This window comes from Zootermopsis nevadensis, unplaced genomic scaffold, assembly GCF_977971745.1.
Source record: "Zootermopsis nevadensis isolate Lab colony 2312 unplaced genomic scaffold, Znev_1.0 Znev_ptg000018l, whole genome shotgun sequence".
NCBI lineage: Eukaryota > Metazoa > Arthropoda > Insecta > Blattodea > Termopsidae > Zootermopsis > Zootermopsis nevadensis.
The window spans coordinates 2,659,014-2,684,964 of record NW_028259150.1 but is presented as its reverse complement, the minus strand read 5'-3'; the positions used below and the strand labels follow the sequence as shown (position 1 = coordinate 2,684,964).

General features: G+C 35.4%; 1 protein-coding gene across 9 annotated transcripts in view; it reads right to left on the bottom strand.

Annotated features, from left to right (window-relative positions):
* Positions 1–1,625: 1,625 nt before the first annotated feature.
* The window catches only part of Rab26 (RAS oncogene family member Rab26), a 71,852-nt gene continuing 47,526 nt past the window's right edge, over positions 1,626–25,951 (bottom strand). For 4 of the 9 annotated variants that reach the window (XM_022059925.2, XM_087351092.1, XM_087351098.1 and 1 more), the window contains 4 exons: positions 8,686–8,794; positions 7,768–7,878; positions 7,198–7,339; positions 1,960–6,285 (listed from right to left, as the gene is read on the bottom strand). In XM_022059925.2, coding sequence (XP_021915617.1) covers positions 6,177–6,285; positions 7,198–7,339; positions 7,768–7,878; positions 8,686–8,794 — 471 coding nt within the window. In that variant the 3' untranslated portion in view covers positions 1,960–6,176. Of the gene's footprint in view, positions 1,882–1,959; positions 6,286–7,197; positions 7,340–7,767; positions 7,879–8,685; positions 8,795–9,958; positions 10,070–11,286; positions 11,484–25,951 lie in introns of those variants that run through there. The other 5 variants (XM_087351095.1, XM_087351094.1, XM_087351097.1 and 2 more) reach the window with 3 other exon arrangements.

Below are 25,951 nucleotides of genomic sequence, written 5' to 3'. Positions count from 1 at the left end.
TTTTAAATAAAATAAATCTGTACTACAGACATAATGTTAATAATGCACAATCACTCCATATTCTGTTTTTTACAGAGCACTACATGGATTTACCAGAAGCCACATGTTAATCTTAATTATACCCCAGAAGTAGCTAATCAAAAGCAAAATCTAGCAAGATGAGGAGTGGGCATATTTGTCAAAAACCGCCTAAAATGTAAAACACACATGTGCATCATTGTAAAGAACAAGACATGGAATGAATGAAATGTAAATTCACTAACATACACTTTACTTTCACTGCACCCACCAGATATTCTGAACAAGTCGTAGATTTAAATAAGATAATATTATGAAGATGGTAGATACGTTTTGAATCAACTTCATGTAAACTGTCATTATGAAACCAAAGCAGAATTTATCTATGGGGAGTTATATACCTTATCCAGATTTAGAGTATACAATGTCTAAATTCCACAGACATAATTTTATCTGATGTCAACTGCATATATCCCCAACAAGAATTCAAAATTGCTTTAGCACTGCCAGTGATACTGTTTCTATAGACAATTATAGGACTTACCATTATTCTATTAAAGTGGTGATAATTTGATTATTGGTCATGATGATCAGTTACTAGTGATAAAACCAATAATTACAATTACAGGAAATAAGCTAGAATGATGTCACACCAAGACTGTATGCCTCATCTAGCTGGCTACCAACACCTAGCTAATGATGCATTTTATCTGATTGTTTCTGTTGTGTTTCAGTGTATGGGGTACCACCAAATCAAGAAAGTAAGATAGAATACTTTTTGTTTGTTTTTGAAGCTGTTAGCCAGGCTATCATGGTTAACATGAACACTTCATCCTGATTTTGTTAAATCTGTTCACACACAACACTTGTATCTTAGTGTCAGAAAACATCAGTCATGGGAATTGCTAAGATTGTATTTTTATCTTTTCTGAAAAATAATTCTGAATATCTATTTAAAGACTCAGATCAAGACAGACAAACTTCCACATTTTCAGGAATTAGGTTTTCTAAAATCCAGATGTTCACTGTGCTATCACCTGGCCTCTGTTTGAATTCCTGATAACAATGGCAACAACCCATATTTCTCCAAGTTATTCTATTATTTCCTTTATAATTGACTGTCATCATTACTACTACCTAATATCTTGAAGGCTTGTTCAAACAGCCTCGAAGCTGCTACAGTGTAAATGTCAGCAAATCCAGAACATCTTGAAAATGATGTTTGTCTTCAAATAAACAGCAATGAAACAGCCCAGATTAAACCCCAGGAAAACTCACAGAAGTAATGTAAAGTAAAGTTGAATGAATCTAAGATAATTCACTTAATCCCTTGCCACCAAAACATGGGACTTCTCAGCCTTCTGACATGTAGAGTATCTAAGGCCATGATGAATAATCCACTGCAGACAGTTGAAAGAATGGTCCTGAGGTTTCAGTGTTGAGCATGGGATTAGCAATTGTATAGCAACTTGGTCTAATAAAGATCGAACTATATGCATTTATGTAATAAGACAAAATGATTAAATGCTGGCAGTATATAAAAGGATTATTTACATTTAATGGTATGAAGGGATATATTTTTAAATGAAATTTTGATATAAGCATGGTGACACTGCTATAATTATTGATGGTTCGAATGTTACATATTCATAGGATAAGTGTTCTGCAATTTATTGGTTACAAAATGAAAAATAAATTGTTGTTTTTGTGAGTCTAAATCAATTAGAGATATGCCTCTGATGTCATGGATGTAAGGACATATAGAGGAGCGGAATGTGACAGCGATCATAATATGGTGAAAGTGAGAATGAGACAACGGATCTCCAGAGCCAGTGGTACAGAACTGTGTAACCATAACTTGAGCTGAAAAGAAACAGGAAAAGGTTCATATGAGAAGCAGTTGATAAAACTGTAGTGAGAGGGGAAAAAAGTAGCATGTACTAGATGCAACTTGGTGTAACTTCTTTAGAGGTTATCATTCTACACTATGTCAACACTTTTACACATTACAGAAATTAACAATATGTAAAATGAAACTGGCATAAGTATTTAGATTAATTCATTCCTATTTTATCCAATTACAGATGTCTCTTAATAATAACTTATAAGATACACATATCTAAGTTGTATTTTCTCAAACTAAGTCTCTTACCATATCAATACTGTACAATGTATTGTTGTTCTCAGTACTAGATCCTTAATAACTTACACACTAAAACATTTTCTTCAACTGTCTTGATCAAAATTTATTTATATATGTTATAGTTTTTATGTACAAATTCTTAAAACACTTTGTACAACCACTCTATATGCTTGTAAGCAACATATAGCACAGCAACAATTTTTTTTTAATTTCACATTTTATAACATTTATGTTAATGATTTACATACACACAAGACATCTGTCTGTATTACATACCTTTGTGAGACTATTTGTATTACAACACAGATATGCTGGGCATTGTCCACTGCCTGCAGTGTAGGTCCCTATACATAATTCTACACACACAGATACAGTTCTTGCCAGTGTAATGATAACCAATCACGTGAAGGTAATAGTAGAACCAGCTCCCAAAACATTATGCATAATGTGCCAAATATAACTTGGGCAATGGACAACCCCCAAGATGGTTGTAGTGTAATGAATCAATCATTTAAATTTTTTGAGAATCATTATTTGAGTTCTCATTGTTTTACATCTGTTATGCATTATATCAACAACACAATGCAGTGTTTCCCAACATGGGTACTCATAATTGTTGTCACTAAGGCTGAAGAAAGATTTGTTTTGTGGCTCTGAAGTACTAGCAAGTTGTAAACTTTCAATAAATAGTAAAAGAAGAATAAAAAGTGAAATATACAGATTACTTCCAGACATTTAAACCAAAAAGTGATTACCAAAGACTGGGAATTTTTGGATCCCTGACTTGCCTGATGACTGTTTAGCTCATCTTTGACCTTCAATGTCTGCATTGAATAACAACACGAAATTAATAGTGTATTTTTGTCATTCATTGTTATATGAACAATAAACGGAGAAAAAGTAAAACAATTATCATTTCAGTTTAGATAATGCATTTAAATTGTTTACATTAACTTTTTGTGGCTTAATAACCACGTAAATCACTTTCTTTATACATGTAATTCAAAACTTGGCCACAAAGGGTATTAAAAGATTATGTTGATTCCCAGGATAAATAATATTATCTTTAGCACTTTTAGTCCACTGAGTTGGTATAAAAATGCATGTGTCTTATTTTATAAATAAATCACTAAATTTACTGTTTTATTAATTTTAAGTGGACCTGCATTTGAACAAAAATATCTCTTATCAGTGTTGTATTCTAAGAACTGTATAAAATCATGCATTCAAACAAAACTGTTTACACTTGAAAAGGCACTTAGTGCCAAATGCATTTTGACCTCAAGAGGTCATCATCAGTGGCAAACAAATAAACTTATATTAAATCATACAATTCATAAGACAAAGGTTTGTTATAAAGCATAACTTTTCAAGTGTAAACACTTTTGTTTGAATGCATGATTTAGTATATCAGTACACTGCAGGGTATTCAAATTTTTAAGATTCTAAGAACTGATGGTAACTTAAATACTGTACCATAACTTCAAATTATAGTTGTTACATATTGCTGTACGAAGTAAATCTTTAGTTTTAATACAGATGTGAGCTATTTAAACCCCTTTCTGCTTAATGCTATAAATTGTAGTCAAATTCATTATCTCCTTCCTTGCCTCATTTATTAAAATATATCATGTGGTGGTTTTCAGGATTGTCTTCATCTGAAGATGTTTCTCTGAAATGTTGGTAAGCACCTAGAAGACATGCCATCACAGTCCAGAATTACATAATCTGAACTCTCATTGCAATGAAATCTCAACTTTCATATTAAAATGTGAGAACCTCACATAAAATATAGTGCTTAAAGAATATTTAACCCTTTGTTAACTTCATTAAAGCACCAAGTATGATGTTATCGACCAATTTTTAATTTCTGGGCTTTTGCATTTTAGATATTCCTATTTTTGTTACATTAGAAGGGGCAGGGCCCTTTTAATTTTGCTACACTTGTAAGAGGAACTAATGGGTGAAATTAACTGGTCTGACAATGCAAGGCTATATCAAATTTGAATGACACTGTAATCTTTATGAGGAAAACACTTACGCTTCTGCTTTTGATACACATTCCTTTCAATCTCAATGTATATCTGAACTGCTCCATAAAGTTACTTGCTACCCATTTTATAACAGAATTTCCGCAGGACAGCTAGCCTTCTCCAAAACAATTTGATGGATGTTCTGCCACTGATGGGTCATGTTCATTAACTCATTGTGTGCAACATCAGCCTAATACATAGGTATGTCATAGGATTTGAGACTTTCGCGGCGAGTACAATCGATAAAATCTTCTCAGGCAATCAGTCGCGTTAACTGGTTTACTACAGTAACCAGTTAATTTGGCTGATTTCCCGAAAAGATTTTATTGACATAGGTATGTGTATACGATGCTGGAGAGGCATGCAGCATAACACAGCTCTTCTGTGAGATGTCTTACCCTGAGTTGGTAACCTCCACTCTTTTTATTGTAAAATGATAAGATCTGAGAGATATAATCCATACGAGGATACACATTTTTGCAAAATTTACTTCTGAGTGTTCCCAGTTTTTACACAATTTAACCCCTTGTTGAACTATTTAAATTGAAGCTGATGCTATTTGACCAGCTGATATAAATCAGCATTAAGAATTATATTTTGGTATGAAATGCTGCAAGGGATGCATTCATTCATGTTCTTTTGAGAAGGTTAATATTTTTAATGACTCTATTAAAAGTTTATTAGGAGGTAAGTACATTCTACTGCTGGTTAAGCAAAAATTGAACAATTGTTTATTTGACAACAAATATTTTTGCCTCTCCTAAAAATTGCATTTTTGGATATTCACAACTTTACCTTTGGGTCAACAATATCCATTGCAGTGTTTGAGTCCTAGACCATAATAATTAAGTGTATTAATTAGAAGTACTCGCAATACCGAACATAGTAGTTGTAAGATAAGAAACTTCTTGTCCAGTGTAAGATTTGATGTTTTCACAGCGGTGAGTATGAAGATTTCTGTCTTATGGGTTGTTGCGCTGTGTAGTCTGGTCGATGTTTACCAACGTTTCAGAGGTCATACTGCATCCGTCATCAGGGCGATTCATACAGCGCAACAACCCAGAAGACAGAAATCTTCTTGTCCAGTGTTTATAATTTTTGCCAACTTCAGCATTGTCTTCCTATGGTGAAGTATGTACATTAACTAGTATCAAAATGACACAATATCATCATCCAGAAATGAAATTTCCTGCATTATTAAAAATAATTATCAAAATGTTTTTTTCTGTCCACAAATTTAAATATAATATTTACACACCTGAAAACTGCAAAGACATATTATTTGTGTTTAAATATACTGACTGATAAAATAGTTTTAATGTGTATGGAAATGTTGTTTGGTCTCTTACCCTGCAAAATACTTTTTTTTTTTTTCCAAATGACTTATAGCTAAGTACTGAATGCCCATGGTTATGGGCCAAATTACGTAAATCACTTCTGTGCTATTAATTACCAGTATGATGAGGGTAAGATTTTTTGGTCGATTCTTAAGCGATTCTCAGTGAATATCATCCGTTAAGTTAAATGTTTAACAAAAAATATAAAATAGGCAAGGAATATCCTACAACTTAGTATTATGTATTGTAAAATTTGCTTATGATATGTGTGAATAAATAGCTTATGATTATAAATGTATAATTAACTAATAAAATGTCTTTCCAAAAATAGAATTTTACCAACAAAATGTCATCCGGCCAAATAAGACCATGCAGTTTTTTTAAATCAGAATCCTTTCTTTAAATCTCTTTAATACTCCAGGTTTCAGATCACTCGCCGCTGCAAAATTTATAGACATATTTTAAAATCAATCCATCATTTGTTTATGAAGCATGGAAATATATATATTTGAGACTCTGTATTCTCTAAAACAGTAATCAGCGTCTGTTTACATGATTTGTACACCAGATGGCTACAAACTGCACTCTTCAAAGCAAATGTTAATTCTCAGAGAATATATTACCAACATTTCCATCTCCCGACGTTCATGTATTACAGGGCGGACAAGAGCCACGTTGTGACTGTTCTCTCACGTAATCCTGAACATTGAATTTTGATTCATCTGAATTTCCACTTTTTCTGGATTTTAACTCCCTGTAAAAAATAAATGGCATCAATAAATAGCAACACAGAACCAAAACAGAACTGTTACTTGAAATATCCTATTATAGTAAATGTTATATCCAGGATCAAGGAGGATAATGATACTTTTGTAATCTGATATTTGTCATCTTCGAACTTTGTTTGTTTCAACGAGTCCTTCAGCCATTTGTTAAGCATTTCTTATTCTTAAAATTAGACTTCAAATGAAATTTCATTCTTATAAACCTGTATGTGGGAGAGACCCCTCACCAAAAAACAACACAACAAAAAAACAAGATTTCCCCCTTGGAGAGTTTAAACCTGAGAGATTCCCACTTCACCCTACAAAGGCACGAAGAAAGAAGTTTACAAAAGTAACATTCACAACAAAGAACAGCCTTTACAATTGAGGACTTTCTGAGAACAATTACAAAAGCCAAAAATTAAACTCTCTATAAAATTATGTAAAACCTTTCAACATTGGAACCATCGAAAGTTTCGAAATATTTTTAATTTGTATCAATGCATTTTCATATGTTAGAATGTTGAAATACAGTTACAGGTATGTTGTTTAATTTCACAGGAATAAGACAAAAATAAATGGACAAAAGTTGATTTTGTTTGAAAAATACAGCAGTGCAGGCGGAAGAACACACGTATTTCAACACTTATTTTCTTCTAGACTAATTCAATTTTAGCTGGAATTATACTGTCTCCTTGTTCATTTAGGGTAACGCATAAGATGGCACCATAAACTAAAAATTACTCATTTTGAACCTATGTAGTTGTTCCTAGAAACTACTCCATTGTTCATCATAACTGGATGAAATTCTTAATTTTAAAATGTAATTAGGTTATGCCATATTAAATTCACTCGTGAAATTTGAAACTCTATCATTTCTAATATAGTGATACTGTAATTACCTGGCAACAGCCATGAATGTAAGTTCAACATTGAGTCCTGTCTTCGCTGATGTTTCCATGAAGGCAACATTATACTCTCTTGCAAGTCGTTCCCCGTCCTCCTTACGCACCACCCTTTCAGACCCACAGTCTGCTTTGTTTCCTGTACAATAACACTGATTGGATTTATACAGGAACTTTAATACCTAGGCAGTGGCAGGGGCGCTTAGAAGCCAGACACCCTTCTGTTCAAGTCTGAATCGCTGGTCTTTGTTAGATATGATGCAACATCACTCAAAATTTATGAAAACATACTACAATACAAAACATTTATAATTTTCATCTTTTAAAGTAAGAAAGTCATCACCTTGTTAGTTGACGTCCCAGGGAAATTTTGTTGTGGATAGTTGGCTCTCCCGTTAACAAACCATAGCTATAATTTTATTTGTGGGATTTCAATAACAACAAAAAAATTCAACGTGGATTTGTAGATTAAAAAGGAATTGTGTGGATCTTCCAGAACAGAATTGCGATAGGTTATGATAAGCCAGCTACCTGTTTAGTGAGAGATATGGCTTTAAATTTACTTACCTAATAGCATAATAACCACATCGTCCTGTGCGTATTCTCGGATCTCACCAAGCCATGCTCGGATATTGTCAAAACTCGTCTTGTTCGTCACGTCATATAACAACAGTAAGGCTAGAAAGGAAAACATTAAACATCATTTATATATTAACCACACCTTAGACTTTTGCACGAGTGCGCGTGCGTGCGTTTTCTACTTATGGACGACGCTGTCAGAAACACAGAATGTATGGCATCGAGTATTAGGATCGCTGATGAATAATGACTGTAAAGGATACGGAAGGAAGCGGTTGATGCCTAACTCGGCATTTAACTGAAGGGACTGAAGAAAGTAACACAAAACGTCAGTGAAAATATCTGCTTCGCCATGACCTCCCGAATTCGAAGCGGTAATGCTAACCTTGACACACATGTGTATCTTGGTAATTATGCCTCCTAAATAAATCATTTTTGCACCATCGATTAGTAATTTACGAAAATTGTAACACTGATTTAAATTTATCTGAAATACACGGACTCCAGAAGAGGCAGTAGAGTATTTCGAATTTGGGCAGCAACTGGAACTTTCTTCATTCTTTGACTGTGCCCGGTGAGCTGTTATTAGCGACAAGCCTATTTCTGTATAGGTTTGAGGTTTTCTCGGCGGTGAGTCCGAAGATGACTGACTCATCGCCCTGATGATGGATGCAGCAGGGACCTATATATATATATATATATATATATACACGCACGCACGCACGCACAAATATTTGTTAAAAAATCTCATGGGAAGAGGTGACGTGGAAGAACAACACGCAGTTTTTCGCTAAAACAACATAAAAATATATCGTAGGAAAACAATTTTGGTGGTGTCCCATTTAACATGAAACGTAACTTGGGAGTTCAGAAGTTACAGGAGCAGAAATCTCTCTTTCCTCTTACCGTGTGCATCTCTGTAGTAAGCGTGTGTAACACTTCTAAAGCGCTCTTGGCCTGCTGTGTCCCAGATCTGAAGTTTCACTTTTGATTGGTCCACTGTCACCACTTTGTTCTGAAAAGTAGACACGTTTACAAGCAACATAATCGTACACTGTGTCAACCAAATTATTTGCTAATTGCAATTAACATCTACCAATTTCATAAGGTGGAAAATCACACATCTGATTTGACAAAAATAATAGTACAGGGTCTACAGGTAACTAGGCTGCAGTCATATCCGTATGTCACTTTCCGATATATATATACTGGATACGTATCTAATGCATATTTTGTTAAAAACAGCAAAATAATTCTGTGTCAAACGTTCACATACATATTTCATGCATACAATTTTATTTTCCATTTCGAGCACTTCTGGGACAGAAATATGATCCCAGCCGAAATACGTAACTGCTGTCAATTGGAAATCAGAGCGTAAATATCACAAGTAATGGTGACAGAGCACAAATTTTCATCCGCTATCAGCTAGAAGGTAAAGTCGTCATGTGTCTATGCTCAGTGGAAATTATTCTTAAGACAGGCCTATTTATGACAGTCATGACCTTTGTCATTTTCTTTCCTGCATTTAAAATTGACGTCCACAGAATTCTACACAAATTTCATTTATATATATATATATATATATATATATATATATATATAAGTCTATTTTTAGACTAAAACCTGGCTTAGTATATCTAAGCATATATTTTATTGCATATTACAGTAAAAGCTCTTGATAACGTTTTTAAGGGCCATGAAATTAAAGTGCAGTACTCATACGTATGCGATGGTGTAATCGAAGCCTCTATTTTAGCAGAATTATAAAGAGTTTTCTTCATATTTTAACTTTATTGTCAGCTAGCGTGAGTAAGAAACGAGGAGTGGTTAGTATTGTAAGAAAATGAAGGCAGACAATGATAATCTACACCACAACGCACTGATGTCTTCAAACCACGACTTAAAACGTGCTCTAATATTTAGGCGCATTTCGAAATAATATTTGAAGCAACTTCATTTTTCCACATGTTTGTAGGATTTTTTTTCGAAATGTGAAATAACGATTTAGAGCAAGCAAAAACAAATATGATAACATGAATGTCACACCAGTAGATGTAACGGATTGAAAAGTAGATAGCAAAATAATTATGTGACGGTGAAACTGATAATCAGTTATTGTTACTGGAGGAGGAGAAAGAGGTTGTGATGGCCGCTGCAGACTTCGCAGTGCCCTCACCCGGAAGTCGATGCCCACTGTGGAGATGAAGTTGCCGGAAAGGAAGAGGCCGTCCCGGAATCTGACCAGTAAACACGTCTTTCCCACGCCGGAATCTCCCAGAAGCATCACCTGTGTTAACAGTAATGTCTAGCAATTTGCTTGGTACACACCGACTGACGTCAGAAGTTACTTGCTACTGATCGTTCTAAATGTAATATAAGGAAAAGCAAGCAGGCAGGCACAGGGTCGAATGTTGTATACAAGCAAATACACATTATAAAAAGACATCGAAACGACCAGCTAATCAGAGCCGTTGGTTCTTCCTGTATACATTCACTCATTAACCCATTCACTAAAAAAACCCATTCCTGGCTTTTCTCATGCGAAATCCATATCAATTTTACGGAAATTCTTTTAATTCCCTGATATTTATCACACACGTAAATCTAAAATAATGAGTCTAATATTTCCGTGAAGGCGATTTCAAGAGTTTCAATTCAAACAAAAGTAAACGCTGTTGTCAATGAGACACAGTAATTTAAACATACGTCAACAGTTATGGCATATATTAAATATAAACCTGCCTTAAAGTATTAGGTCCGGAAATAAGCAATACATTGCACTGTCTATACAGATTTAATAACGTCACTACGACATTTCAAGAAATGCAGCGTTAATTTCGTAAACATTGTCCTTTTATGTAGGATAATGTTACTTCGATATAGGAACGTCAGATACACTACAAAAATTATATCTTCATTTACTTGTAAGTCTACCGATGATAATGTTTCTGTTTAATTTTTAAGAATGACCTATAAATTCATTGTAATCCAAAGGACATTAACTAAAGACTTTCAAAGTCCTTGCCTATTCATCACTTATGAACCTCCCATCTCATTCGTCATCATATAACTTACCCAGCAGGAAGACTTCGCTAATAACGTAAGAATAAATCAATCCAGTTCATTAATCACAACCATACTCCAGTCGCATTCAATCCGTAGTTAATACTGAGTTGATTTACACTATGGCTCACGCTGAATCTAGTGTCATTAAATGATTTAATCGAGGGGGAGTACAAGTCGGGGAAACGTAGCACAAATGGGCAGATGAGAAATTAATACATTTTAACCGAAAATCTCTGTCGGTGAGACCTCTATGGAGATGAAGATCTAGGTGACTGGATTACACCAATACAGATCTTAGACGAATATGGCGTGAATGTGAATTTGGCTCAACTGGCGCAAGATAATGTTCAATGGCGGGCTTAAACAAACAGCGGAATTAACCGACAGAACACCATTAAACAAGCCACAAACCAGTCCCGATATGCCTCGGAGCCTTACCTTGCAGGTGAGGTCACAAGTTTCGACTGGTCGCAATGGTTGGCGCACGGGTGTCGATGTGGAGTCCCTTCGTACAGCGCTAACCGCTGGGGATCCGTTGGCCTGAGGCTGTTGCTGGGTGCTCCAGCTTGGTCTCGTCACAACGCGACGCACTTGGTGCTGCTGCACGTCTGCCATGACACTTCGAACAATACAAGCTGCAGGGCCCAATCGTCTTATGCACAATCACGAATTAAACTAATATTCCTTTCCATGTTAAATTTAAATTGGAAATCAAATGCCTTCTTTTGTTTACACAGCTTAGCTGCTGAGAAGCCACAAACAGATCGAAATCCAAAGTTAATTTATTTTCACGTATATTTTGATATACAGAGCGTGTTAGGTACAAAATCATGTGTATTTCCGAGCATACTGTTCACAGGTTGCAAAAATTTACTCACGCTGTACACCGTATAGGCCCGTTAGTTTATTCAGGGTCGTGGCCTATAAAATAATAGACTACTTGAGACGATATTTTCTGAATACAAGTCCGTGTGGGCTGTGTTTGAAAAAATTATAATTGTTTTATTGTATAATCATTTAATATTTTTGAATTCTCAAGCCATTTCTTTCACGTTACAGGGTACTATTTGGGTCTACCATCTAAACGTCTACGAAGAGGTGGTAAAACATAACACACATTAGGCCTACATATCATCTTATATACAAACACGATAAAATAATGGCGCGAACACAATAGTTATTTGTTTCAATGAGGAGATTACGAGACAAATAACATGACCCCACAAATCGATGTTGAGTTCGAGACCCTGTAACGTTGGTCTATAACTGGGTATCTAAGCGCTACAGAATAACGGAACCAAGAACAAAATTATTTCTTTCGGCGGGGAGATTATAGTAACAAAGATTATAAACCTTAGATCCATATTGAGTTCGAATCCTGGAGAAAATATTGAGTTTAGAAATATTTACTTTTTCCTATGATATTGAACGACACGTATCTAATAATCAGGCCTGCGATAAGCTTTCGGGAAATAAAGAGACATAAAATGTAAATATTTGTCTAACTTCTCCGCAGTAATACTGCGGGCAATCTGCTAGTGTTTGTTGTAAAGTGTAGTGCCCAGTTGATTATACTAATATTCAAGTAAGAAGGTGGGTGTCTATTATCTGCGCGGTAACTAGGGTTGTCGCGTGGTTACATTCAAAATTATCGCTGTCAGTCGATCTTCGTTACCGCTTTCTGTCGTGGCTTTCACAGCTTAGTGTAACAAAAAGAAGTCAAGGGCCCAAGTGAAAAGTTTTGCAGAAGCGAACAAGAAACTTGTGCTAACTATAAAAAAGAGACGTAGAATGTCCGACCTGCGCGAAATAGCAAAAGTGGCTATTGATGCGCGTTATATCGGTCTCACAACAGCCAGGTTAAAGCGCAATTTCTGATAAAATCGTAGAACTGAGGAGTCGCTCTGATGATGGAAGCAGCAAGGATCTTTGAAACGTTAGTAATCTTCTACCATATTACACGGCGCTGCAACCCAGAAGACAGCTGATTGAGAAATGCTGTTTAAGGACATTACAGCTGCTTTTATGAAAAGTAAGACTAAACACAAAAATTAATTTTGTGGGCAAATATAGTTACTGGGAGTTAAAGCAGGTGGTACACAAGCCTACAGTTACTACTGGGCTTAAGAAGGTTGACACGATGACTTAGACATCAACTGTAGGCGTGCTTTTTGACTCGGATCTTTTTATCCTCATAAAACAGGCTATTTTAAAAGGTGATCCGCCTATTTCTGCATTCCTCTTTCCACATTGGATATAAACACAGTAATAAAGTTGACCTCCGCATCGTTCCGTGGCTAACGCGCGGACTTATACTCCCACACCCCCATACGTTTCCACGACAGAAAACTTAAGTATTTGATCAACATAACTTTACACTTATATAGGCCTATTAAAGTTGGTAGATACAGGCTGATAGCACAGGTTTAATATAGTTCACTCTTTTATAGTGTTTGTACTCAAATTCTATTAATTCCGTTTCTGAATTTGTTTATAAAAACGTCAACAAAATATTAGTGTCCCCTTTTACGTTGTAATTTATCTGAAACAAGGAACTGATACCTTCAGAAATTTATTCTGGCTGGACTTGTGCTATGTTAGACTTACGTCCTTGTATCCTTCCCTAACAATGAAGATATTGGATGGCTATGAAGTCGGTTTAATTTATTTTAATGAATTTATAGCACACGCCTCCACTAAAATGCGCAGAATATAAAATTCATTAGTTGGATAAACAGAAAGGCAAAAGAAGACTGGGGAAAATTACAAATACGCGTTGCTTGAAAATTCTACTCTTCGCCTAAATTTATCAGCGGTTAAATAAGAAAAGATGCGATGGGCTGGAAATGTAACACGTATGTGAAATAATTTATGCCTTCGATATTATCTTTTAAATCTCTGAATAGTATAGACGATTTGGGAGATTAGACATAGGTGGAAAGAGCATTAAAATTAATCGCACGTAATTAATTATACTGTGAAGGTGCTAATCGGATTGAACTGGCTCGAAACTGGGTTCAGCAACGTCTGTGCAGATAGCGATGTAACAGGTGTTTCCATAACAACAGGAAACTTCTTGACAAGCTGAATAACACTCGGCTGTTCAACAAAGATTCTGTGTCAAGCAGCTAAAATAAAGAAACGAATGCCAATATTGAGACTTTCTTCTTTGCCAAGAATTTAATAAGAAAATAAAATATAACAGACCTATGTAACGTTTCAACCAAACCTGTTTCGTATTTAAGGGAAGTGGGTTGAATTGTAAAGACCATGTTTTAGAAACTGAGGAATCAGATGACAGATTGCAGGAAATATACGCTACTACACAATGCGTCGGTGATCAATTTATATGAACCCAGCAGCAAAGACCATGCTTCTGTCAAAGAAGCATATTATATGTAGGTAAGCTATAAGGGTAGTTTATTTAATAATGTGCATCAGTTACATCTGATGTGTGTGTCTTCCTTTAGTATTTTTTGCTTACATTCCGTAGGAGAGTAGCAGGAAGTATAGTGGATACGGAAATCGAGGACAGAACAGATGCATTCATTTAAAGCGTAAACATGTTTCAGAACAAAAGAAAGCATTTATTATAATCAACAAGAGCAAAATGGCACTTGGATTGTATCTCTCTCTAGAAGAATTTTGTAAGGTGAAGTGTCTTATGTAATGGCGGAGTATTGGAGTAATAGTAGCACTCCAGCTTGTATATTAAAGAAGACGTCCAGTAATCCAAATGGGAGTGTGGCTTCTACGTACCTTTCCTCAGTATTTCCAAGCGAATAAGCGACGACTGTTTCATTTCCAATACTAAGCTACTAGCCATTCAATACCATCTTAAATTTCATTTGTACACAACCCTTCCATCGATCCCTCACTTTTCCCCTGTTCAGTCACGATATGGGCCTAAATTTGGCTAGGTGAATGTCGCTTTGAAAAAATCTTAAACTCATAGGCCTATATTTATTTGCCGCCATTATCACAATAGAAGGTTAATTCGACACTATAATATTGAAGATGGCTGTCTTATGGACTGTTTCACGGTGTAATCTAGTAGAAGTTTAGTAACGTTTTTGATGTGCTTGCTGTTGCCATCGTCAGGGCGAAGCCCAGCCACGCGAGTAGTCGGTTTGAAAGTTACTGTAGTTACTGGATTTATGTTAATGTTGCACTGATTGTGCGGGTACTAGAGGTACCTGAAATACACGGAATGGAATCGTACAGGTGTGACGTGCCCCTAATTGGCGGCTATTTGCAAGACTCGCATGAGTGAATCTCGTCAAAATGAAAAGCAACAATTGTATCCACTGACTGACGCGTCCAACAAAATGCTACCGTGTGTGTATGTTGATATATAATGACGTGATTTCAGCGTAACTGTTTTTCCAGGGGTATACAATTATAAAATGACGAGTATTGCCCGATCTTTTAGACGTTGGCGGTGCTAACTGAATGCGCAGTGGATTTCGCCGAGTCCTATACATAGGGTACGGATTGAAGGGGCACGGATTACATCCAAGGAAATAAATTAATTCGACGGTCTATTTTTTTCAGTTACATACCACTTGTAAAGCTATTAATTTCAAAAGTGGTTAAATTCGTTAATGGTGTTTTAATTTAGTGTTTAACTTCTATTATTTCTAGATAATATGTAACATTCGTAAAATTAATAGTCTACTAGAAGGCTACAAGAACTTAAACTACTTTACAAAGACCTGTGACAAGATTTTGTACATTTATTTTTGAAGTAGGCTTTGTCGAGTATTCTTCAATAATTTTGGTATGAAGAATAAGGAAGAATTTCTTTTAGTAAATGTATATTTCGAGTATGTAAGCCTAACAGGAATTGAACCACAGTTATCCAGTCCGTGGGAGGGATTTTAATCTTTTGTACAGCAATTATTAACTACGTATTCGATCATCAGGACGCATCAGTAATTTCCTTCTTGTGCGTATTATTTATTTCTTGAAGCTGTAGCGTGATACCAGAACTGGTCTCTTGTAATCCTAGAGAAGTTATTATTAAGTTGATTCTTAGATCATAAAATGATGTTATTTCAACTGCACGGGTCATATAGCATAAAAATAAATAAAATAAAATCAGAAACGCTGTTCAGGAAGGAATTTACAAAGAATTTATCGTAGATTATTTTAAATTATGTCCATTACAAGTCTACACAGTGCTACTTCTACATCAATAATAGGTGTGTGTGTGTGTGTGTTTGTGTGTAACTACATGCACTGAAAGCTTAGTATGCTCCAAGAAACACAGGATGATCTATCACATTCATCCATTCATCATAAGAAATACACACAAATCATCCAGCTATTAGATTCATTAAAACCAAGAAGATAAAGGTTTGTTACTGCGTTAATTTAAAAAAATGGTATATTTTAATGAAAATTATACTAAAGGACAAGTATATCTCAAACATACTGAAATCTTCTGCCTACAGTTTCCGGTCAGGGATTCATCCGTACCAAAACCAGTTGCTCACTGGAATGAAAAAAAAAAAATGCCCGTTCGTTTTCATTTAGCAGAATAAATAGGCACTATATCAATAATTCCACGTTGTGTGAGGTAATTATAAAAGGGAAATGACTGTTGTGTCTGTGGGTTTAATTGGTCCAAATTGCTGATGAGCAAACTGGTATAAATGTTAACATTTGATATTTACAGTAAATTATTTAGAGATTGGAAGCGACTGGAATTTGATGAAACCTGTATTAAATTCGGGTTCTGTCAACAGCAATATCTGGAAATGTTCATAACATACAGCTTTTCTTCGAAAGGTACATTTTTGCTGTTATTTTATGTTTCAACCCCAATATCAAAGAGTACAGTTACGCAGAGAAAGAAGTGGACGATATAACAAAACACAGCGTCATATTTTCTTTTCGATATTGTTCTTCACCGATTCTTTTGTCAAATATCTACATAAAATTAGATTTTAGAAGCAGTCTCATAAAATTAAATTGGTGTTGTGTTGCTGTCAAAACAATCATATACAAGAAGAGAAACAAGAACTGTACAAAAATATTCAAATACCTTGCTCATTAGGTCTATATATTGTCGAACTCCATCTAGTGTCGAGGTCAAGAAAGAGTGGAGCTTTCATTACCTCATATGTGTGATGCTTAACAAATACCAATTATAGCCTTGTCCTTTATTCTCTAACATGATTTGAACGAAAATTGTTTGCTTCGTTTTTAAGTTGCTGTTAATACCCACAGGAACGCAAATAGTCCTACAATTCGGCTAATCACTTGCTGTTAGTTTTGATAACCACACGACAGCTTGAAGGAGAACCACTGTACCTGTCTATTTTTTAGTTATGATCTTTTATAATATTGCATATATACAGATTAAAACATACCAGATATTTCAATGTACCGTACAACAATTCTGTTACGGACGAAAATAAATATGAACCTGTTTAATGTTGATGATTATTACAGGTTACTGTTTGATGTTATGGTAGGATTCGTAAACAAACAGGAAAATCACATGCTGTTCTGTTAAACAGACTTTGAGTTCAAACGGACAATTAAGAGAAGCATGTTCACAGTGTGATGGAAACAATTACTTTCACAAGGACACTTAAATTGGAATTTCGAAACGGTAATTCTGTTGAAGGCGTGTTACGGTCAGCCGTGTAGCCCTACTGCTTCGTACCGTCGTGGTCCCGATTTAAAATCTCGGGATATCCTAAGGTTTTTTGTCCTTTTCCTCAGTCACATCACGTAAATTCCTGGCTAAGTATACTAAATTAGCCCACGAACGATGTCTCACATCTTTACCAAATAATCGTTCAAAACTATCCCATCATTTGGTGCTGTATATCTGTCCGTTTACAAAAGCTTTAAGGTCTGTTAAACAAACCGAGCTTAAATTTGTAGAAACGTCATTATAACATTTTTGGAAAATTGTGCACTAGTATTTCTATGATACTTTGGTAGGGCACTGTCTGTTGTCAGATGTTTAAATATTTAAGAAAATTTAAAACTTTAAAATTTACTTCGTTTCGAAGACTGGCTGTCTCTCCGTTGTTTTATTACAACTTTTCTGATTCTGTATAAAAGGACTACGATAATTTAAAATCAGTCTCTCATGTACTTCTCTTGACAATGCTTGAATAAATTTGTCGAATTTAATTAAACGCCCTATAAAATGTATTATTAAAACCAGGTGTGTCTACATGTGTTTTTGAGTAGGCCAACTTATCTGGAACAATTTCAACATGCCAATGATATAAACGTTTGAAGGACAAATAAGTCACGTGCCAACCACTGCAGGACTCTGAAACTGAAAACGTTAAGAAATTGAATATCAAGTAAATATTAAAAATGGCGATTGCGCGAAATATAAATCAACTTTCCGAGTTTATTGCAATGCAACAGCTCTCAAAACACTGAATTACATACGTTAAATTCAGTAGGCTGTGTTAAGAAATTAAAAACATGGTAACAAATTATGATTACGCACACGTTTGCTTGCTTTTCTGCAGAAACATTCATTCTTCGGACCCTAATAGCTTGGCATTTATTTACAAAGAGATGAAAATCAATCTCTACTACAATGACATCAACGTCAATTTGCTTCCATCAGTTTTATGCAGCAAGATTTTGGGGCAGGTCAGTATGAACAAGTTCGCCGGAAAATGATTGGCCTGGCAGCGAATGCACAGTCGAGAAATAATTCTAGGACGATCATCAGTAAGATTGATTATTTTAAGCACGTGCGACCTGTGAAGGTGTCCTTTAAGCGCGATCTACGGTAGAAAACCATTTGAGAATGTCACCTACAACCGCATGATTACTTATGCCTCCTGTTCGGTTCCCTCTGTACTCCACTGTCACTCCAACTGACAGACACCACACATCACACCTCTTAGCATCTCCGATCTAGCTCACACAGTACAGAACGTGATGTAACCAGCGGTTCAAGAACATCTCCAGAATCATAAGATTTCAGCTAATTAACAGATCAATCTAGGAGACAACACTGCATATTCACGCTACCAAAATTCATAATATCAGTGTTCACACATTTGAAATAACATCTCTACGTCCACAATTTATAGAGTTCTTACAATTTCATCCACGTTCAAAAATCTGACTAAGTCAACGCTGTGAGTAACATTGCATCTAATAACTGTTCCATAAGTAGGCCTGAACATGATATAAATCATGGATTCATTTTTACCACACAGTTAGAGTGGAAAAATTCTTGAAAATGCTGGCGTAATGCTGATAAACTGAACAATGGCAATTCTAGAAGGCTAATATTACTCGTGGTCCATTTTCACCAATTAGAGTTTATTTTAAGGCTTAATTATATAAAAGAATTTATTAATCAAAATTATTTTGTAAGTCACGTAAAGGCCTGAATTACAACTTCGTATGTTACTTTTATACAAATTAATAGGCTATATGTTGTCCTGTGGCTGACAAATAGGTTCTTTAATGCCGCTGCAGTTAATAAGTAAATATATCGATATGGAAGGTGGTTATAATGGAGTGAAGAACGGGGATAAAATTGCCACAAAGCACTTCTTATTACCTATCACAAATTCTGCTTGGACAGGCAAGGTCACAAACTGAATTCCCTCGCTGGCTGGCAACCTGCAGTAACAGCAGAATTATTACCAGGAATAAAAACTTACTATGGAACCGCCTATTGCAGAATATAGATAGGCCTGCTATTTCGGTTTTAAAAGTGTTTATTTACCAAGCGTGGTTATAGGCTAGAAGCTTTCGCTTGTATGGAAAAAGCACAACGCCTTACATTTAGGTTTGCCTCGCATATCTCTCAATTTACAGTAGGTTACTGAACTCTTCGTCGCGTATCAGAGACGAAAATGCTAACGTAACTCACAGAAATAGTGCCTTCGACTTCCCGGTGGAAAGGAGTTCTTACGGTAAACCGGAGCCTCCATAATCTTCTGCCCAACAAATAGGCTACAACTTTCGAGCAATAAAGTTTCCTTCATATGCTTACTCTTTGTAGGACATGACGTTATAACTAAGACGACTGTCTTGTGCTTAAGTACTCGCTCTTTACGACCAATTGTTAACCATAAAAACCTCTCGATAAGCAAAGCCCTTGAAGTCCCATATGCTTTTTATGGTTCTACAGTCCTTGAAGGCCGCCTCACATACGTGAGATTTCTTAATCTATTTAGACAGAAGAGTGATCAGTCCGTCGCTAGGCCTCTATTTATATTGGACAGGACAAACATTCTTGCATTGAGCAGTAATCAAACCCACGGTCAAAGAGTCCGAGCGATCAAGGGTCACGCCCCACTGTGATTGGCTTTCATCAAAAAAAAAAAAAAAAAAAAAAAAACCACACACACACACACACACACACGTTACATGCGCCATGCAGGGTCATTCAAAGCTCCAGTACAATAATTAAGGGAGCTATTGAACAGTCATTTGTAGCATAAAATGTAAATAAATGTTTTTTTCTTCTGATTCGTTACCGTTACAGAATTATGACGTTTTTCCGCTAATGTCGCTTTTATCGTTGTGATTGGCGATTTTTACAAAAGAAACAATTCGTTTTAACAAACATTTCCAACTGATTTCTTTTTACCATGAAAGAAATAAGGAGCTCAGAAAAGGTTTAGCCCATTACTGGAAATGTAAGCGAGCGTTTATCTCAAGTAAATAATGCAACAACTCCGGCGACTCAATTGACGCAAACATCCTACATCAACTTACCACTGACACCACAAAACGTAGAAAACAATAAATTATGTGGAAGACACTGCAATGAGTATAAAAGTTTTTCGCGAAAATATGACTAGGCGTTCAACACGAGATGAATTCAGTGCATATGAAGAACACATTACAAATTAGTTGCATCATTTAAAGGACACAAAGTACTTCCTAATGCATATTAGCTGAAGGCAAACAAAAAATTAAAATTTCCATCTATAAATCAGAAATATCCTAAATTAAATTAGACAGTCAAATCAAAGTATCAAATACGCAAAATCATGCTAAATCATATTCAAACGCTTCGATTCCTATTCAACGTTATTCAAGTCCACAAACTCCTGTTTCTAGGTGTTCTGGTCCCCAAATTTCTGTAACATGCATAATCCTTGAAAAGAAAGAGATGTAAGAGTTATAAAGGTAATGTTTTATTTGATACAACGAATGGCATTAAAATAAATATTACGGATATGTAAAGTATGCGGAACTACGACAGAAGTGGGCAGCGCAGGAAGGCTTCCATTTCCTGTCGGAATTTCCAGTCACTCCAGAATGAAGTGTGTCTTAATCAGATCGGATCCCCTGTTGCTCTTCCCATATCCTGCTACTTTTTTCTGAACATAAAAGCGTAGACAACTTTTTGTGTCTACAGCATCACGTGAACTCCATTAAATAAAGAGCAAATTAATGTATTTTAAACTATGTGATCCGTTTAAGATTTCTGTCTTCTGGGGTGTTGCGCTGTGTAGTCTGGTCGATGTTAACCAAAGTTTCGGAGGTCATACTACCTCCGTCATCAGGACGATGAATGCTTTTCAATGCTATATGAATAAAGCCTAATATATTACTCCCTGTCCTTGACACTTATTTAACCAACACGGTTAGATGATAGGAAAGAGTGTTAACTTGAATTGACCCACAGGTACATAATCTAACAGAATTTAAACTTCACAGGAAATAATTCTCTCTCTCTTGCCACGTCACGTAAATTCTCCAGTTCGCACATCTTTGATATATGACCAATTAATAATAACAGTGATAATAATAATGACAAATGAGAATACAAAAAGAGGACAAATACAAACAACCGGCAAAGTATATAAACTCGCCAAGGTCAAAAAATGTCTATAATTACCATTACATCAGTATAAAAGAGAACAACACCTAGTAACACGAATCTACCAGGTGGCGTCTACAAAGGACATCAGAAGGTTTTAGTACTCTTCGCAGCTAGTGTAATTATTCACAGACTAATAAACACAACCAGACTGTGACAGTATCATCAAATAAATAGTTCATGTCCTAATGTGTTCACAATGTACAACTTCGGCTTGTGGTTATGCAACTGTCATCTTAACGCTGAAGATGGCAGCTGGAATGTTTGCCGAAACAATGGACAGTTTACTAGGTGATCTATATAAATCTGTAGCCTATAACATTTCTCGTTACATAACATCGTACTTAAAAATATTAATAATAGCTATGATCTTAAATTTATTACGTCAGTACTATATAAATTAACTTCAGTCATAGATTTATAGAATTTAATTTATCTTAATTTGTCTCTTAAGGTTTCTCAGAAGCATGACATGTGTTAGGAAGAAAGCAATACAAAGAACCATCAGAGCTTCGTAACAGCGATGGTGGTAAGAGAAGCCATTTCGAACAAGCCCAGCGTTACACTTCTTAGAAAGTTGAGAAGAGCAGAAAGGATCTCGTGCGTGTAGACATACAAGAGCTAAACCTACCATTTAGAACGCATTTAATTAATAGACAGAACTCCATACAAAACGCCATTTAATCATAGCGCACACATTTCAGTATCTTATAACTTACACTAAGCATCTACAGTATTAGAAACATGGATATGTAGCGTAACACAACGAAACCAGATGATGTGCTGAGCTAGGATAAATTGTTTCAAATACCTTTCGGCACTATGTTATCCAGAAAGACACTAAAACTCTTATTCCTGTCCCATTCAGTTGGGTATCACAAACGGATGCAGAAAATAAATTAACACCTGCAACAGAACTATGACAAGAAGAAGAAACGGACGTCTAGGCCTAGGGGTCATCGCTTAAATTAGGCCACGACAGCTTACTTCCTTATCCTTTCTAATTTATTATCCATTAAACATTGACTCAATGAAGATTTCTGACGTAGGTGTTAACAGTAAATTTTGACACTTCTTTTATTTAAAGCCGTTTTGAAGAAATCAAAATAGCCACTTAGGACTACATGTAATCAGCGTGGAAGTATTACACAACATGAATAACAGTCCAGATGGATAAATATAGTATTATGAAAATAAATTTAAAATTATAATGTTTAAATTGCTTACAACAACATCTGGTTTGTATTTCTCCTCTGATATTTCGAATGACAGAAAAATGTAACGAAAAACACGTGTCTCATCAGAATGGACGGCAGCAACTAATTGGAGGAAGACAATTAAATTTTAAGTGAATGCCCCTGAATCGTAGAAATAAAGTAATCACCTCAATACATACTACATATTTCTTTAAAAAATCAGAATATTACATTAAGGTATGAAATTACCTTAAAGTGGTCTATTTGAGATAAGACCCTAACACCAACAAAATTAATTCCACATAAAGCCTCTATAATCACGTTATGTAATATCACATAACAAGGCATGTAAAGTGGGATGTTTTGTAAAACTGACGGACGGCCGGCCGCTAACTTTGTAATCCGGATAAATTAGTGCTTCACAACGCAACAGCACACGTTCAACGCCTTGGAATAAAACCAATAAACGGATTATAGTCCTGTTCATCATCAAATAACTTCGTAACCATATTTACTAGTCAGCACAATGTGACACCGAAGCAGCAAGTCCTTTACTGCAAAAATCAAACACTGAAGGCTCTGATTAAAATATAAAACAACAGATTTTTAAAAAATGGGTAATGAATATTTGGGAGTATCTAACAAATATTCGGTGTAATAATCAAGAGGATATAAATGTATTTTGTTTGCCTAATCCTATCCTAGTGTCTTTCAAATATTTTATTAAGACTGAAATAAATGTTGCACAAAATATACATTTTAATGTATCCGTACCCACTTTTGTATATAATGTATATGCGTTTGTGTGTTCGTGCATGCGTGCGTGCGTGCGTGCGTGCGTTGATGCCCTTCATCCACCTATCTTCTCCTCCCTGCTGGTATCATCTCCAGCACTTGTTTCGGCCATCTGTCTGCCATTCTTTGGACACTTCTGTACCACAATAACTGTTTTGTTTTTATATCATCTAAGCATTTTAAGCCATTCTTTGAATAATGCATCCTCCTAATTACCCTACTTTCGTTCCTTAGTCTTTTTTTTTTTTTTCCATACAGCCAATCCGTTGTTGTCATTAATTCTAAATGCTAAGATATTTTACAAAAACTACATTAACCCTTTCAAGTCCAAACTTGTCTAAATAATATTTATGATTCCAGTCCGTACCTCAAAGAAAACACACCTCTTCACCATTACAATAATCACCTTAACACTGTTTAAGAAAGTAAATCTATTTACAGTAACAATCAGATCCAAAAATTCAAAAGCAAGAATTATTATTGTTGAAGCAGTTGGGGACATTTGCTTACCATTATACTTTAATGTGGTAAGCATAAATCAACTGCACTTGATCGCCATATAAAATAGTGATTTAATCGTTAATGAGTCTTTATATTCAGCTTGTATTCGTTGGATAGTTAAATGACATAACAACTGAGAAGTGTATTTATTTAACATCGATAATGTAACTGAAAGTGGAAGAAGTGCTGATTGAAAGATGTGAAAATTAGTTCCGTGAATCTCTCAGTAATAAAAACCCTTACACAGATTTGACCATATTTGTAAGTGCAGTGCTGTAAATGAAGCCTTTCCTTTAAATAACATATCACTTCTAGTTAAACCCTTTTATTCAAAGCTTGTTCACTAGAATTCATGGTTGGAGAGACATAACCATCCGCTGCTAGTGACACGTCAGCGCCATTTACTTACAGTCACTGCACTAAAGGTGTAGGTAGCACAGCCATGAACAGGCCATTTTGTCTGGAAGGCGTCGACTGCAGCGTACAGTTTAATACTAGCTTCAACACCTCAAACTCACTTCATTAACGACTGTTTTCGATATGCTATAAGTGTTTATTGCGATTCATATTATTTTACTGCCCTAACTATTTGAAAGTTTTGTTGAAAACAACTGAACTCCTTTCAGAAAAGAAGAAAAATAAATTTCTGTTCTCGTCATTTAAGTATAAAATTCTAAAAGCGGGTTATTTTACGGCAAACTAAAACGCAGCATTTAAATATTACACGCTAATGACTAGGCATAACATTTGACAACAAACCAATTTCCTACTTGAAATTGTTCTTATAAGAACAACTGATTAAAACAAAATAATAAGTGGTTCTGACACAGTAAGTATTTAAGAAACAAAAAATTAGCAATACTTTCTAGTCAGTTCTTCCTCAGATACGTTATAAGCAAAAACTACTGGAAAAAAATCACTGATATTTTAAAACCTATGGTTCCTAAAGCCTGTCGGTAAGAGGGGAGTTGATTTTCAAAATATTCCATAATTTTCTGTTTTGAAAAATAGTGAACACGGTAAGTATTTGCAACGTAAATGTGTATTTGTATTAAATTAGGTACGAAGATACTGCCCTGAATGTCTTCTATTTCTACGATTCAAACATAATGCTTGTTTTCTTATTTCGGGAAACATTTCTATTCGTCCTTTCAAAAGCATGAATGCACTTGTTGCATCGGTCCTGCATGGCCTCACTTGTTTTACTACGTATCTTTTACACAAAGTTTCATGTCCATTTTAAGCACAATTTGTTTTCCCTGCATGCCTTACCGCAGGGCTACATGACAGCAGTGGCCAAATTCAACAGATTTCTATTATAGGATTTGAGACTTTCGCGGCGATTACAATCAATAAAATCTTCTTGGGCAATCAGCCGCGTTAACTGGTTACCGTAGTAAACCGACGTTTCGGGAACAAAATCTGTCCCCATCTTCAGGGTTCTGATGTGACTGGATCCTCGGAAGTCGCTAGGCGATTCAGTTACATCAGAACACTGAAGAGTTTGTTCCCAAAACGTCGGTTTACTACGGTAACCAGTTAACGCGGCTGATTTCCCGGTAATATTTTATACATTTATATTATCTTTTATTAATCATGTATCTACAAAACAGTAAAAGATAAACAGAACGTTATCTATAATTTTTTTAAAAAAACTTTAAACTTACAAGCATACGAAACAGTTCGAATGTTTTTTTCTTATTAATGAGAGTTTCTTTCGTGAACAAGGCATGTTGACTCAAACAGCAGAATTAATTAATGAACAGAA